This window comes from Lagenorhynchus albirostris, chromosome 3 (assembly GCF_949774975.1).
Source record: "Lagenorhynchus albirostris chromosome 3, mLagAlb1.1, whole genome shotgun sequence".
NCBI lineage: Eukaryota > Metazoa > Chordata > Mammalia > Artiodactyla > Delphinidae > Lagenorhynchus > Lagenorhynchus albirostris.
In genome coordinates, this window is record NC_083097.1 from 158,441,750 (window position 1) to 158,456,103 (window position 14,354).

General features: G+C 47.2%; 1 protein-coding gene across 1 annotated transcript in view; it reads left to right on the plus strand.

Moving 5' to 3' along the window:
- NWD1 (NACHT and WD repeat domain containing 1) overlaps positions 1-14,354 on the plus strand; it is a 62,515-nt gene that overhangs the window by 12,689 nt on the left and 35,472 nt on the right. The window contains 4 exon segments of the mRNA XM_060146406.1: positions 7,826-7,832; positions 8,903-9,106; positions 11,196-11,355; positions 13,251-13,368. Coding sequence (XP_060002389.1) covers positions 7,826-7,832; positions 8,903-9,106; positions 11,196-11,355; positions 13,251-13,368 — 489 coding nt within the window.

The following is a 14,354-nucleotide window of genomic DNA, read 5'->3' on the forward strand; positions in this document are numbered from 1 at the left end:
CATCGGCAGGCGGACTCTCAACCACCGCGCCACCAAGGAAGCCCTCTTGGCCTTCTTAATCAACAGAAATTGATAAGAGGCCAGAAAAGAAATTCAGGCAAGGCAGAGGGGAAGGAGAACAGGTAACAGGTTCCCCTGCTTGCTCGCTCCCTGAGGGGGGAGTGAGTTTGTTCCGTATATGGGGTAAGGGTAGGGGCAGGTCCAGGGGTCGAGCCAGAGGGGCGGCTTAGGTTGTTTGCCCACCCCTCTGGTGGGGTTGTGTGCAGGGGGCATGCTCAGTACCCTGCTTTCGCTCCCGGCTCTTCAGAAGTGGCAATTGGGTTTTGGTCTTTTTGTATCTTGTCCATAATTTTCCCAACTGTGCGTGCGCGCAGTTCTTTTTAGTCCCTTATAATTTCTTCGTATTTTGTCGCTGGAAGAGACATTTGGCCAGGTGCAAGCACTGCAGCAAAGGGTCCCAGGTCCCAGGTCCCAGCCTGTCTCTGTATGACCTCATCTTAACTTGACTACTTCCCCAAAGACTGGTTTCAAACAAGGTCACATTCACAGTTTCCCCGTGGGTACAAATTTTGGAGAACACTATTCAACCCAGTCCAATTCGTATCATAATTTTCACTCATTTAAAGTGTATAGTTCAGCAGCATTTAGTACATTCACAGTATTAGGCAACTGCTATCCATCTCCAGAACAATTCCTCACCCCACAAGGAGACCCCGTCCCCGTCAGCGGTAACTCCCCTTCCCCGACCCCCAGCCCCTGGCAACCACTAGTCTGTCTCTATGCATTTGTCTAGAGTATTTCTTCAGAAAACGTTTTACTTAGAAATACTTTCAAATTATAGACTAGAGGAAGAACTCCCATAGTGCAAAAATAGTGCCGAGAGCTCTCATAGAGCAGAATTTTTCAGCCTTGGTGCTATTGACATTTGGGGCTAGATCATCCTTTGCAGTGTGTAGGGCCATCCTGTGCACTGTAGGATGTTGAACAGTATACCTGGCCTCTACCCACTAGATGCTGGTAGTATCCCCCAGCTGGGACAACCAAAAATGTCTCAGGACATTGCCAAGTGTCCCTTGAAGGCAGGATAGGTCCTCGTTGAGAAATACTGCCATACTTCTTCCCCCCACAATCACCAATTTGCCATATTAGCTTTCTCTCTCTCCCTTTTCCTTTTTCCCTCTCTCCCTTTCCTATCTCTCCTTTCCTTCCTTCCTACATCCCTCCCTCCATCTCTCTCTCCCCTCCCTCTCTCTCTTTATTTCTTTCCATTTTTCTATCTATCTTCTATCTATCCATTCATCTATCTGTCTCTGTCTATCCACACACACACCCACAAACAAAATTTTTCCCTGAACCATTTGAGAATTCATTACAGGCGTCATTCCCCTTCACCCTTAAATACATCACATATAACCTAATAACAAGGGCAATCAGAACCCCACATCACCACAAGACAATTTTAAAACTCAGAAAACGTATCATAAATGCAGTAATATTATTTAATACACAGTTTATAGTCAAAATTTACCAATTGTCTCAAAAATGTCCTTTACAGCTGTCCCCTCCCCTTGCCCCCATCCCAGGATCCAATCCAGGATAACATGTTGCATTTAGCTGTCAAGTTTCTTTGGCCTCCTTTAATCTGGAATGTTCCACTCTCTGTCTTTGTCCTCTTGAAGAGTACAGACTAGCTCTTCTGTAGCTCAGCACTCCTTAAGCCTCAATGGGTGTATGTATCTCAGGTCTTGTTTTTGAATAAAGACTGATTCAGCAGGTCTGGGGGTGGAGCCTGGGATCTTGTATTTCTCCCAGGCTCCCTGGCGATGTTGATGCTACCAGGAATGCACCTGTGGGTGGAGGGGAGTTGGTACACTGTCATCTGGGTTGATCTGATGTCTCCTCATGATGACATTCAGGTTAAACTTGGATGGTATTTGATCCTTCTTGTGCATTTTTTTCCTACCACAAATTTGCAACATACCCCTTTGTAATTAATAAGCAATGTGTGCAGATATCTCAGAAAAATCTTTTTAAAGCAAACTTCTCTGAAGAATTGACCACAAGCCTGGGTCTACAGTTAATTCCAGGCTTTGTAGCATGGGAATCAGCAAAAAGCAATAGGAAAACCCAATTCCAATGTGTTTATAGAGTTTAAGGAATGAAGGTTTAAATGCAGTTGCTGAACAAACTCCGATAAACCAGGGTCATGATGGTCAGAGATGCCAGATGTGGATGGTGAGTCAGAAATAATGAGCAGGAGAGAGGAGTGTGTTCATCACAGGCACCCAGCATCCCATGCGAGGGTGGGATGGAGGGTGGGACGGAGGCCGATTCGCAGGCACACCGAGCAGCAGAGCTTTACCTTAATGCAAACAGCCATCGGGAGACGCTCATGCCCATTATTAGAAATGTAGTTGCATTAGAAATGCAGTTGACCTCTTCTCAGCTTGGGGGACCTTTGTCTTTTGCCACAAATCAAGGTGGCAGCAACCAGGCCAGTAAGTGGGCTTTTTAGTTGTCTGTTTATTTGCCAGGAACAGAAATCCACTCACACTATCACATTAGAAATAAGGGCTTTATGCCATGGCCATGGGAGAAACTCAGTGGATGCAGGGCTACCCGATAGCCAACTCCAGGGAGGGGTAGCCCAGATTTCATGTTGTACCCCAGATTTTGTGATTGATGCCCACAGCATGGACTCTACAAGAGCACAGAGACAGACCAGGGAATGTTCCAGAATAAAAGGGTGGGCCGTCAGGCCAAACTGATGAAGTGTACATGGAAGGTGGGGTTGTCATGGGAACCAGAAAGCCACAGAATCAGGGAAGTTGCTCATCCCCTCTCCCTCTGGGTCCTCTCTGCACATTGGCTTCTGCTCTAGACTCTTCCTTTCTCCTCTGTAAGTGTAGCTTGCCTGCCACAGCTGCTGTTGGCGTCATGGGCTCCCATTTTGGAGAACTGGCACCATCATACTGGCTCTTTCTTGAGTCCTGGTTGGAAAATCTGGGGAGATAGACATCCATTGGCATTCCTGGCCCCACGTCTGGTCCAATTAGTAAAGCTGGGGGCCTCCTGGGGTGGAGGACCACCCTCCTTTACTGCCTGGTAGGGGAGGTGGTCTATGGAGGGTGACTCTAAGGGAGGTGATTTTGGTATGTCCTGTTGCATGAAAATATGTTATGTTTACACACAGAGTTGACCTAGAGTGATGAGAGCCTGGCTTTCAGAGCAGATCTGAGTACTTCTGGGCCAGTGGTTCTTACCTAGGGAGATTCTGTGTACCCCCAGGTGGACACTCAACAGTGGAGACATTTTGGTTGTCACGACTGGGGGATGGGGTGCTACTGGGATCTAGTGGATGGAAACCCGGGATGCTTCTCAACACCCTATAGTTCACAGGACCCTCCCCCAACCAGAGGATCATGGTGCTCCAGTTGTCAGTAGTGCTGGAGGTGCGAAACCCTGGCTTAGCATGAAAGATACTGTCTGGCTATCTCTCTATCCAGCTACCATAATACCTATCTATCCATCCATTCATCTATTTATCTACTTCATCTATCTATAATCTATCATATCTATCTATCTATAATCTATCATATTCGTCTGTCCATCCATACATGCATCTATGTACACCTATCTATAAGCTATCATCTATCTATCTGTCTATCTATCTCTCATCTATCTATCATGCTGGTGACACCTAGTGGGTGGAGGCCAGTGATGCTGCTAAACATCTTACAAAGTACAGGACAATCTCCACAACAAAGAATGATCCAACCCTTAGTGTCAACAGTGAGAGGCTGAGAAATGCTGTGTTAGGCATGCATTGTGGCCTTTCCGAGCCCCCTCTGTAGGGGGGTAGCTGGGAGAGTGTCTGTTCTGTGTGGCTTCTGGAAGGAATAACAAGATCATACTTGCAAAGGGACATCACTGGCCAAGATCCCTCAGCCAGGATCAAACACAGGGCTGTGTGACCTCACACACAGAGTTTGGTCTGCAGTGCAGGCAAGGCAGGTCCCATGTGGGGGGCAGATGAGGTCTTGGGTCCACATTGTCAAAGGGATGTCTTTGGGGATGGAGGAGGGCTCTTAACCTAGTGGTTCAGCTGTCCGTGGGCACATTCTCCAGTCTTTCCAGCACCGTCCAATAGAATATTGGTGATGCGGGCAATGCTCTTTATCTCATTGTCCAATGTGGTAACTACAAGCTGCAGTGGCAGTTGACCACTTGAAAGGCAGCTTATGCAATCCAGAAACTGAATTTTAAATTCTATTAATTTTTAACTTTAAACGCCCATGTGTGGCTGGTCACTACTACATTGGACATCATAGCTCTAGACTTGATGAGACATAAAATCTTTAAGAGCAGGGATGGAATTGAATTCCTGTTCCCCTGGCCATTCAGGGACATGAATACACAAACCTCAGTTTCCCCATCTGACAAATGGAGGAAGGCTTCTGCTCTGCCTCCCTCCAGCTGAGTTTGGAGACTCAGCTGCAAACTTGGATGAGGAGGTGCAAAGAGGTACAGGTCCTAATATTGAGCTGAGCAGGTTTAGGGAGGACAAGAAAATGGCACTGGCCCAGGATTGTTCACAGATCTTCACCTGCTCTTACGTCCCTTTGGAGTCTCCTTCCCCCCTATTGTAGACTCCTGCTACTGAAGCCTAGACAGACGAGGTTGAGGCATGCCCCCAGGCAGGGGGTTGTCAGTGTTGAGCACAGATGATATGACATATGATCCCACTTATGTGAAATGTCCAGTATTGTCAGATCCACAAAAAGTAGATTAGTGGTTGCCAGGGGCTAAGAGGGGGCAGGTGTCGCAAACATGGTGGTACCTCATGACTGTGTCTAGCAAAGTCTCTTGCCCCCAAACCTGCTCCAACAGAGGATTCCTCATTTCTTTTTTTTTAATTTTTAAATTTTAATTGATTATTTATTTATCTTTTTGGCTGCACTGGGTATTCGTTGCTGCATGCGGGCTTTTCTCTTGTTGCAGCGAGAAAGGGCTACTCTTCGTTGCGGTGCGCGGGCTTCTCATTGTGGTGGCTTCTCTTCTTGTGCAGCATGGGCTCTAGGTGCATGGGCTTCAGTAGTTGTGGCTCATGGGCTCAGTAGTTGTGGCTCGTGGGCTCTAGGGTGCGGGCTCAGTAGTTGTGGCACACAGGCTTAGTTGCTCTGTGGCATGTGGGATATTCTAGGACCAGGAATTGAACCTGTATCCCCTGCATTGGCAGGCGGATTCTTAACCACTGCGCCACCAGGGAAGTCCCCCCATTCTTAGTAGTGGGGTCACCTTCTGCATAACTAGAAGTCATGCCTGTTTTCTCTCCTTCCACATCCTTTTTCCCTCCATAATCAGAAAGTCCTCTTGGCTCTGCCTCTAACACATCCTAAACCAACCATTTTTTTCCCCATTCCTACTGTCCCTATCTTGTCCTAGGTCATCCCCGTCTCCACCTGAACAAGTGCCCCAGGCCCTCACTTGTCTCCATGTCACTGTGTTTATCCCCCAACAAGCCCCTTCCCCAGAGAGGCAAGAATGAGACTTTTTTTTTAATAAACCGCTATTTGGAAATAATTTTACATTTACAGTGGAGATAAAAAGGTTGAACAGAGTTCCCATAGATCCTGCCCCTTATTTCCCCTCGTGTTAACATCCAACATAACCACAGCATTGCTGTCACAGCCAGGACATTAGCATTGATACGTGACCGCGATCTCAACTCCAGACTTGATTTAGATTTCACAAATTTTTCCACCAATATCATCTTTTCTGGTCCTGGAGCCAATTCAGTATTCCTCATTGCATTTAGCAGAGTGAGATTATTTAATTGAGGTAAAATTCACATACTATAAAGTTAAAATTTTAACGTGTTACAATTCAGTGACATTAGTACATTCACAATGTGGTGCAACCGTCACCTCTATCTAGTTCCAGAACGTTTCCATCATTACTGAAAGGAGACCCTGTCCCTGTTAGCTGTCATTCCCCATCCCTCCTCCCTCAGCCCTTGGCAACCACAAATGGATCTGCCTTTATGGATCCTGATCTGGATATTTCATATAAATGAGATCATACAATATGTGGTCTTTTGTGACTAGTTTCTTCCACTCAGAATGTCTTCAAGGTTTACCTGTATTGTAGCGTGTATCAGCATTTTGCTCCTTTTTATGGTCAAATAATATTCCATTGTATGGATACACCCCTGTCTTAGTCCCTGTGGGGCTGCTATAACAAAAATACGGTAAGACTGGGTGGCTTTATAAACAATCTATTTCTCACAGTTTTGGAGGCTGGGAAGTCTAAGTTTAAGGCACCAGCAGATTTGGTGTCTGGTGAGAGCCTGCTTCCTGGTTCACAGACCATCATTTTTCACTGAAACTTCATATGACAGAATAGACAAGGGGTCCATTAGACAAGCTCTCTGGGGTCTCTTTTATAAGGGCACTAATCTCATTCGTGGGGGCTCCACCCTCATGACCCCACCTCCTAATACCATCACCTTGGGGATTAAGACTTCAACATATGAATTTGGGGGAGACACACATATTCAGTCCATAGCAACCACATTTTTCTATCTTTTCATCTGTTGATGGACATTTGGATTATTTCCACCTTTTGGCAATTGTGACTACTGCTGCTGTGAACATTCTTGTACAAGTTTTGGTAGGAACACCTGTCTGAAATGAGATTTTAAAATCATGAATGAGACTGAATTTCTTCTGTCCTGATTAAACCCTTCCAGTGACTTCCCAATGCTTTTAGAAAAGTATCCAAACTCCTTACCAAGGCCTGTTGGATCTGGCTGCCTCCCATCCCTGGCCCCAGATTTTCCCACACTGGCTCCTTCCCTCCTGCACAATCCCAGCTCTTGTGACACCTTCTCAGAGGGACCCACCTGCTCCAAGAAGCATCTCTCCCCTACCACTCACCTTGTCACTCTCCTTCATGTGATTTGGCTTATCTTCTTCCTAGCAATTGGTGTTACCCAAACTCTTTGTGTTTTTTTTTTTCTGTTATTTTCTATGTGGCTGTCTGCACTAGAAGATAAGCTTCATGGGCGTCTAGCTCTCTGTCCTCCAGAGGACAGCACAAGAGATGACACTCCGTGAATAGTGGTTAAGCAAACATGCCAGTACTTTACTGATGTCAGTGGCCTTCCAGGTTGCAGCTGTCTGCTTCCCTGAGAATGAATGGACTCACCTGGCCCCTGCCCAGAGGGCCCTGTACAGTGATGTGATGCCAGAGAAGTATGAGACTGCTTCCCTGGGATATCCATGTCGAAAGCCTGCTGGGATGTCCCATTTTTATCTGGTGGATAAGCCATTGTGCCTGAAACCACAAAGAGAAGACCCAAGCCTGGTTTGTATTGAGAGTGTATTGAAGAGTGAGAAAGAAGATTCTATTCTTTTTTTTTCTTTTGGCCGCACCGCAAGGCAGGGAGGATCTTGGTTCCCTGACCAGGGATCGAACCTGTGCTCCCTGCATTGGAAGCACAGGGTCTTAACCACTGGACCACCAGGGAAGTCCCAGAAGATTCTATTCTGATGGAGGAAATTTTTGAGGAAACACAGGCCCACACCATGGTGCTACCAAGTAAACCCCAGTGGTGTGGCTCCCAGGAATTTTGGTTTGGAAAGACCCGTCAAGAGGAGAAAAGCAGGTTAGGGAAAAGGTCTGTCTACCCCAATGGAGAAAGTGTGGAGAACACCACCAGTGACATACCTGTGATTGTCAAAGATGAGATGGTCTCAGTGGAAGAGATCTCAGAGAATACTGATGTTAATCGCCACCTCGTTGGACAGCAGAAAATTCCAAGTGAGCAGGTATTCTATGTGTGTAAAGAATGTGGCAAGTGTTTTGATCAAAATGAAGACTTTGATCAATATCAAGGAATTAAAAAAAAAACACAACTCTCGGCCTTAGCGCCATCTTCTGAGAAACCTCTGCGCCATGAGAGCAAAGTGGAAGAAGCAAATGCTCAGGCTGAAGCGCAAAAGAAGAAAGGTGAAGCAGAGGTCCAAGTAAACTTGTACACCCATGGAAGCCACAGGAGCAGGAACAAGGGGAGCCAGAGGACAGGGACGCTGGTACAAATCGTTGGACTGCTTGCCTACTGTCTAGAGCTTGTCTCAGTGGATCTGGAACATCTATGGCCATTCTGATCACCTCAACCACCTTTGAGAGACCCACCTTGCTTGTATCAAAATGGTCCCTTCCTTTGCCCTGGACCTGTGACATTCTGGACTAGTTCTGTTCTCAGTTGTGGCTGAATGTAACATGTGTACAATAAATCATCTCTTTTGCTGTCTTAGCTATAGAAAACACACACACACACACACACACACACACACACACACACACACAAGGTGTTTGTACTCCCTGTAAGCAGAAGCCAGCCTCCCTCTCTCATCTGCTCTGAAATGAACTCTGATTGTTCTCCAACCCTGAGGAAATTTGTCGGCAAGTCCCATAATTTTTCCAGGCAAATGCTCACAGGTATTACGAAGTCCATTCCAGTCCAACGCTTATCCTGTTTAAAGCCACTTCCTTTTTAAGGCAAGGACACATGGGGGTGGTTTCTGCATTATTTTCCTAAGTTACCTCCTCTCTCCCTCCCTGTGCTGCCTGACTCCTCTGAGGTCAGGAAGGGGATGGTTCAGGGTTCTGTAGGTGAGTGAGAAAAGGAAAGATCAGGAAACGTCTTACTTGATGGGTACAGCTGTAACCAGGTGTTGGTACTGGCTGGCCGTGGGCACCGTCCAAATAAATGATCCCCATGGTGAACACTTTGGTGATGGGCAGGATGCCATAGAGCTGTCCCTTCCTCGGCTTCTGAGTCCTCCAAGTGCAGAAGACACAGGTGTGTTCCAATGCCTGTCCTTTCTCCCTGCAGGCATGGGCTCTCGGAGGCAGAGATGAAGGATGTCCTGTCCTTGGATGACGAGGTCCTGCAGGCTGTGTACCAAGACTGGACCCCGCCCAGCAAAGAGCTGCTGCGTTTCCCACCCCCGCTGTGGGTGAAGCTTCGTCGAGATCTGGGTAACTGCTTGGCCAGGCAGCCCGTGGATGGCTTCATACTCCTGGCCATCGCCCACAGGTAGGTCGAGCGGGTTGGTGACACTGTCTAGGTGGGACCCCGAGAGCGAGGACTCACTGACCAGGCTCCTCCTTGTTCCAGATCCTTCTTCACTCCCCATTCCCAGGAAACCAAGTCCACAGAGTGCAGCATTTACCACCAGCTCTAACACAACGACCTGGTTTTTTATTTTTATCATCATCATCATTATTCTTCTTAATTTTGGCCAAGCCCCGCGGCTTGTGGGATCTTAGCTCCCTGACCAGGGATCAAACCGGGCCCTCGGCAGTGACAGCACAGGGTCCTAACCACTGGATTGCCAGGGAATTCCCACAACTAACTGCTTTTTTAAATTGAGAAGAAATTCACATAACATGACATTCATCATTTGAAAGTGAACAATTCAGTGACATTTAGCATAGTCACATGTTGTGCAACCATCACCTCTATCTACTTCCAGAACATTCCTACCACCCTAAAAGGAAACCCCGTCCCCATGAGCAGTCACTCCCCATCCCCCCTCCCCCAGCCCCTGGCAACCACGAATCTGCTTTCTGTCTCTATGGATTTGCCTGTTCTGGAAATTTCGTATGGATGGAATCACACACATTGTGGTCTTTTGTGTCTGGCTTACCTCACACAGCATAATATTTTCATGGTTTATCCACGTTATAGCAGGTGCCAGTGCTGCATTCTTTTATGGCTGAAAATATTCCCTTGTAGGGATGGACCACATTTCATTTATCCACTCATTCGTTGATGGACACATGGTTGTTTCTACCTTTGGGTCATTGTGACTAGTGCTGCTGTGAACATGCATGTACAAGCTTTTGTTTGAAAACCTGTTTTTCCATTCTTTGGGGTATGTAACCAGGAGTGAAATTGCTGGGTCATACAGTAACTTACTTTATGTTTAACTTATTGAGGAACCCAAATGTTCCTTTTTTTATTATTATTGTTTTATTTTTTTGGTGGACATTTGGGTTTCCACCTTTAAAATATATATATATTTATTTATTTTTGGCTGTATTGGGTCTTCTTGCTGCGTGAGGGCTTTCTCTAGTTGTAGCGAGCGGGGGAGGCTACTCTTCATTGCGGTGCGTGAGCTTCTCATTGCCGTGGCTTCTGTTGTTGCGGAGCACAGGCTGTAGGCACATGGGCTTCAGTAGTTGTGGTGCACGGGCTCAGTAGTTGTGGCGCACGGGCTTAGTTGCTCCACGGCATGTGGGATCTTCCCGGACCGGGGCTCGAACCCGTGTCCCCTGCATTGGCAGGCAGATTCTTAACCACCGTGCCACCAGGAAAGTCCCTGTTCCTTTTTTTATTTTATTTTACTTTTTATTATTATTTTTTTTTTGCGGTACGCGGGCCTTTCACTGCTGTGGCCTCTCCCGTTGCGGAGCACACCGGACGCGCAGGCTTAGCGGCCATGGCTCACGGGCCCAGCTGCTCCGCAGCATGTGGGATCTTCCCGGACCGGGGCACGAACCTGTGTCCCCTGCATCGGCAGGCAGACTCTCAACCACTACGCCACCAGGGAAGCCCCCGTTCCTTTTATAAAATTGAAGTATAGTTAATTTACAATTTTGTGTTAGTTTCAAGTATACAGCAAAGTGATTCAGTTATATATATATATACTGCCATATATATATATATATACTGTTTTATATATATATACTGTTTTATATATATATATATATATATATATATATATATATATATATATATATACACACACTGCTGTGGCCTCTCCCGTTGTGGAGCACAGGCTCCGGACATGCAGGCTCAGTGGCCATGACTCATGGGCCCAACCGCTCCGCGGCATGTGGGATCTTCCCGGACCGGGGCACGAACATGCATCCCCTGCACCGGCAGGCGGACTCCTAACAACTGCGCCATCAGGGAAGCCCCAAACGTTCCTTTTTAAGTAAATTTCTTTAAGGAATAAAAGTAAGATGGGCCGACTGAGAGATAAAGAATAGGTAACAAATAGTGGTCAGCTAAGCCAGCCAGCATCTGGAAGGTGGTTTAGGGTGGACTGGCACTGGGGAACCGCCTCCTAGAAGGCCAGTGACCACCTCTGAGCTCGCCCAGTGTCCCCTCTCTGCAGACAGCTGGCCGAGGTGGTCCGAGAGCGCTTCCTGTCATGGCCCGAGAAAGCCAAGGGTCACGGAGTCTTGGCCGACTTATTCTCAGGGACCTGGAGCCAGGGAACCAAGAAACTCATCACGCTGCCACTTGTGGGGAAACCCCTGAACCTGGACCACAAGGTGAGGTGCCCAGGGCCCCCTGTTCCCCACTTGGAGCCTCCAAGCTGCTGCACCTACAAGGCAGGGACCACAAGCCTCCTTCTGTCCATCATTTCCACCCCAAACTCCCTCCTGACCACCTTCTCTTCGCTACCCATGGAGGGTTAGACGTCACCTCCGCCGCTGAGCATTATTTGGAGGGTGGCGAGCAGCAGATGAGGACTATGCAACCCCCCCTGCCCAACTTTCCAGAGGATAAAACAAAATCACAACATTCAGAGGCATATCCCCAAAGTCATGGCATCCCAGAATTTTAATTCCCTACGCTTCGATTCCTCCTGAGACACACCAGTTTCCTCCCTGTTTTTTTTTTTTTTTTTTTGTGTGTGTGTGTGTGTATGCGGGGAGGGGGGTGGGTTTTGACGTTTTCCTTTGTGAATTCCCTGGAACAATCCAATTTCCAGTTATTGGTACCCCCAAAGCATTGCTCATTTTAAAAATAACACATTTTGTTTTCCACTTAGGACAGTAGTGTGTGATTGTTGGAGAACACAGAGAGGATCAAACAGTAAAATAAAACTGTCCACAATTCCCCCTTTGGGGAAGATCTGCTCCTATACTCCCTCCCCCAGGTCACTCACTATTCACACATTTCTTTCCAGTCTTTCTTTTGTTCCAGGGAGCTCTAAGACTTGGGGTCCTTAGCTTGCAAGTCACTACCTCTTTTTTTTTTTTTTTTTTGTCTCTCAAACATCCTCAAGGCTCAGCTCAAATGCCTCTTCCTTCAGGAAATCTTCCGTGATTTCCTTCCTTCTTGATTACTTGTTTTGTTTTGTTTTTTGGCTGTGCCTCGAGGCTTGTGGGATCTTCCCAGACCAGGGAGCAAACCCATGTCCCCTGCAGTGGAAGCTCAGAGTCCTAACCACTGGACTGCCAGCGAAGTCCCTTGATTACTTGTCCTTTACTCCATGCTCTCTTCACTCTGAGGCAGAACTCAAACTTTTCAAAAGAAACTTTTAGTTTCAAAATCATTTTAGATTTCCAGACAAGTTGCCATGAGTATTCAGAGAGTTCCTGTGGACACTTCTTTTAAATTCCCCTGTTGTTAACATCTTGCGTAACTGTAGCACAGTGATTTCAACTAGGAAATACACTTTTAAGTAGTGGTTATAGTTTGATTTTTCTTTTTTCTTTGTCTCTCCTCCTGGACAGGGGAGGCCAGAGGCTGGGCCAGGTCTGATTCTTTCTCAATGCTTCCCTTTCTCCTCTCCGGTACCTCACAGATCCTCTCCTGTGGACCCAGAACCCCTGCAGGCTCAACCACATCCTCTCTTTGGGATGTGGTTTGATGCCTTTCCTGGTCTCCTAGCCCCAGGATCTCCTGCTCCAGTCTGTCCTCCATGGTCAGATGCTTCTGACCATCCAATCTGATCATGCTTCTCCTCTAACACCTCCCATGGCTCCCCAGTGCCCTCTGTCTCCAGTCCAACCTCTTCAGTACCTTTGTGATCTACTCTCTACAACCTCCCTAGCCTCAGTCCCCGCCATGATCCCCCACTCTGTCTTATAATTCAGCCCTTCCCAAACTCTTGTCCTGCTCTCTCCCACCTCCCGGCCTTTGCATATGGCAGTCCCTCGCCATGAAATGCCAATGGTTCCGACACACTTCACCAGACAGACTTCTATTTATCCTGTGAGACCCAGTTTCAATGCCCCTTGGATCCTGAGCCCCAAGCCCCTCCTGTCCCAGCCCAGCCTGTGGGTGGAGGATGGTGTGGGCCATCTCTGTCTGGAATTGTGTCCCCACCCCCACGCCCTCCAGCATCACCTGGTGCCTTGCCTGGCCCATGTTTGTGGAGTGAATGAATGAGCTTGTGTCGTAGTGGCCTGGCTGCCAGCCCCCTCCTCCTCTGCAGGTGGCCCCTCAGCCCCTGTGGTTCTCAGACACGGTTGCAAACCTGCGGAAGCTGAAGGAGTTAGCCTACCACCTGATCCACTCAGGCCGCATTGAGGAGCTGAAGCAGGAGGTGCTGGGTAAGGACCAGACCCATCTCGGAGGGGGCTGAGCAGGTCCCCAACCCTCTGCGGTGCTCCCGCCTTCCAGAGCCTGACAAGGGGGAAGGGGGGAGGGGAAAGTTCAAAATCCTTGGGTCCTTTAAGGCACTGGTTCTCATCAGGGGTGGTTCTGCACCACCATCCCCTGCCCCCCCCCCCGAGGGGACACTAGGTGATGTCTGGAGATATTTTGGTTGTCACGAATTGGGGAGGCATGCTGACGGCATCTAGGGCTAGTTGATAGTACACAGGGCAAGAAACTGCCTTAGAATGAGAGTGACCCTGTCTATCTATCTGTCAATCTATCATCTACCATCTCTATCTCTATTTATCTACCATATATAGTTGTCTGTTTATCTATCCTCTATCTATCTGTCAATCACCTACCTATCCACATCTATCTATAATCTATCATATCTATCATCTCTTCCTCTCTCTCTCTCTATATATATATATAAATATAAAATCTCATCTGTCATATCTCTCTCTCTCTACCATCTGTATCTATCATCTTTATATCCATCCATCTAAATGTATCCTAACTATCTATCTACTTACCTACCTATAATTTCTATCTCTCTATCTACCACCTATATCTATCATCTTTATATCTATCCATCTATCCATCTATCTATCAATCTTTTATCTCTATTTATCTACCATCTATTTCTGCCTATCTATCTATCGATCATCTACCTGTCTATCTCTCCATCCATCCATCCATTCATTCATCCGTCATATTCATTCCTATGATTCTCAACCAGGGGTGATTCTGCTTGCCAAGGGACACTTGTCAATGTTTATATTTTTGATTACTGTGACTGCAGAGGAGTTACTGGCATCTAGTGGATGGAGACCAGGGACACTGCTCTATACACCCTACATGACGGCCCCACCACAGAGTATGACCCGGCCCCAAATGTCAGCATGGCTGAGAATGAGAGCCCTTGGGAGAAATGGGGAGG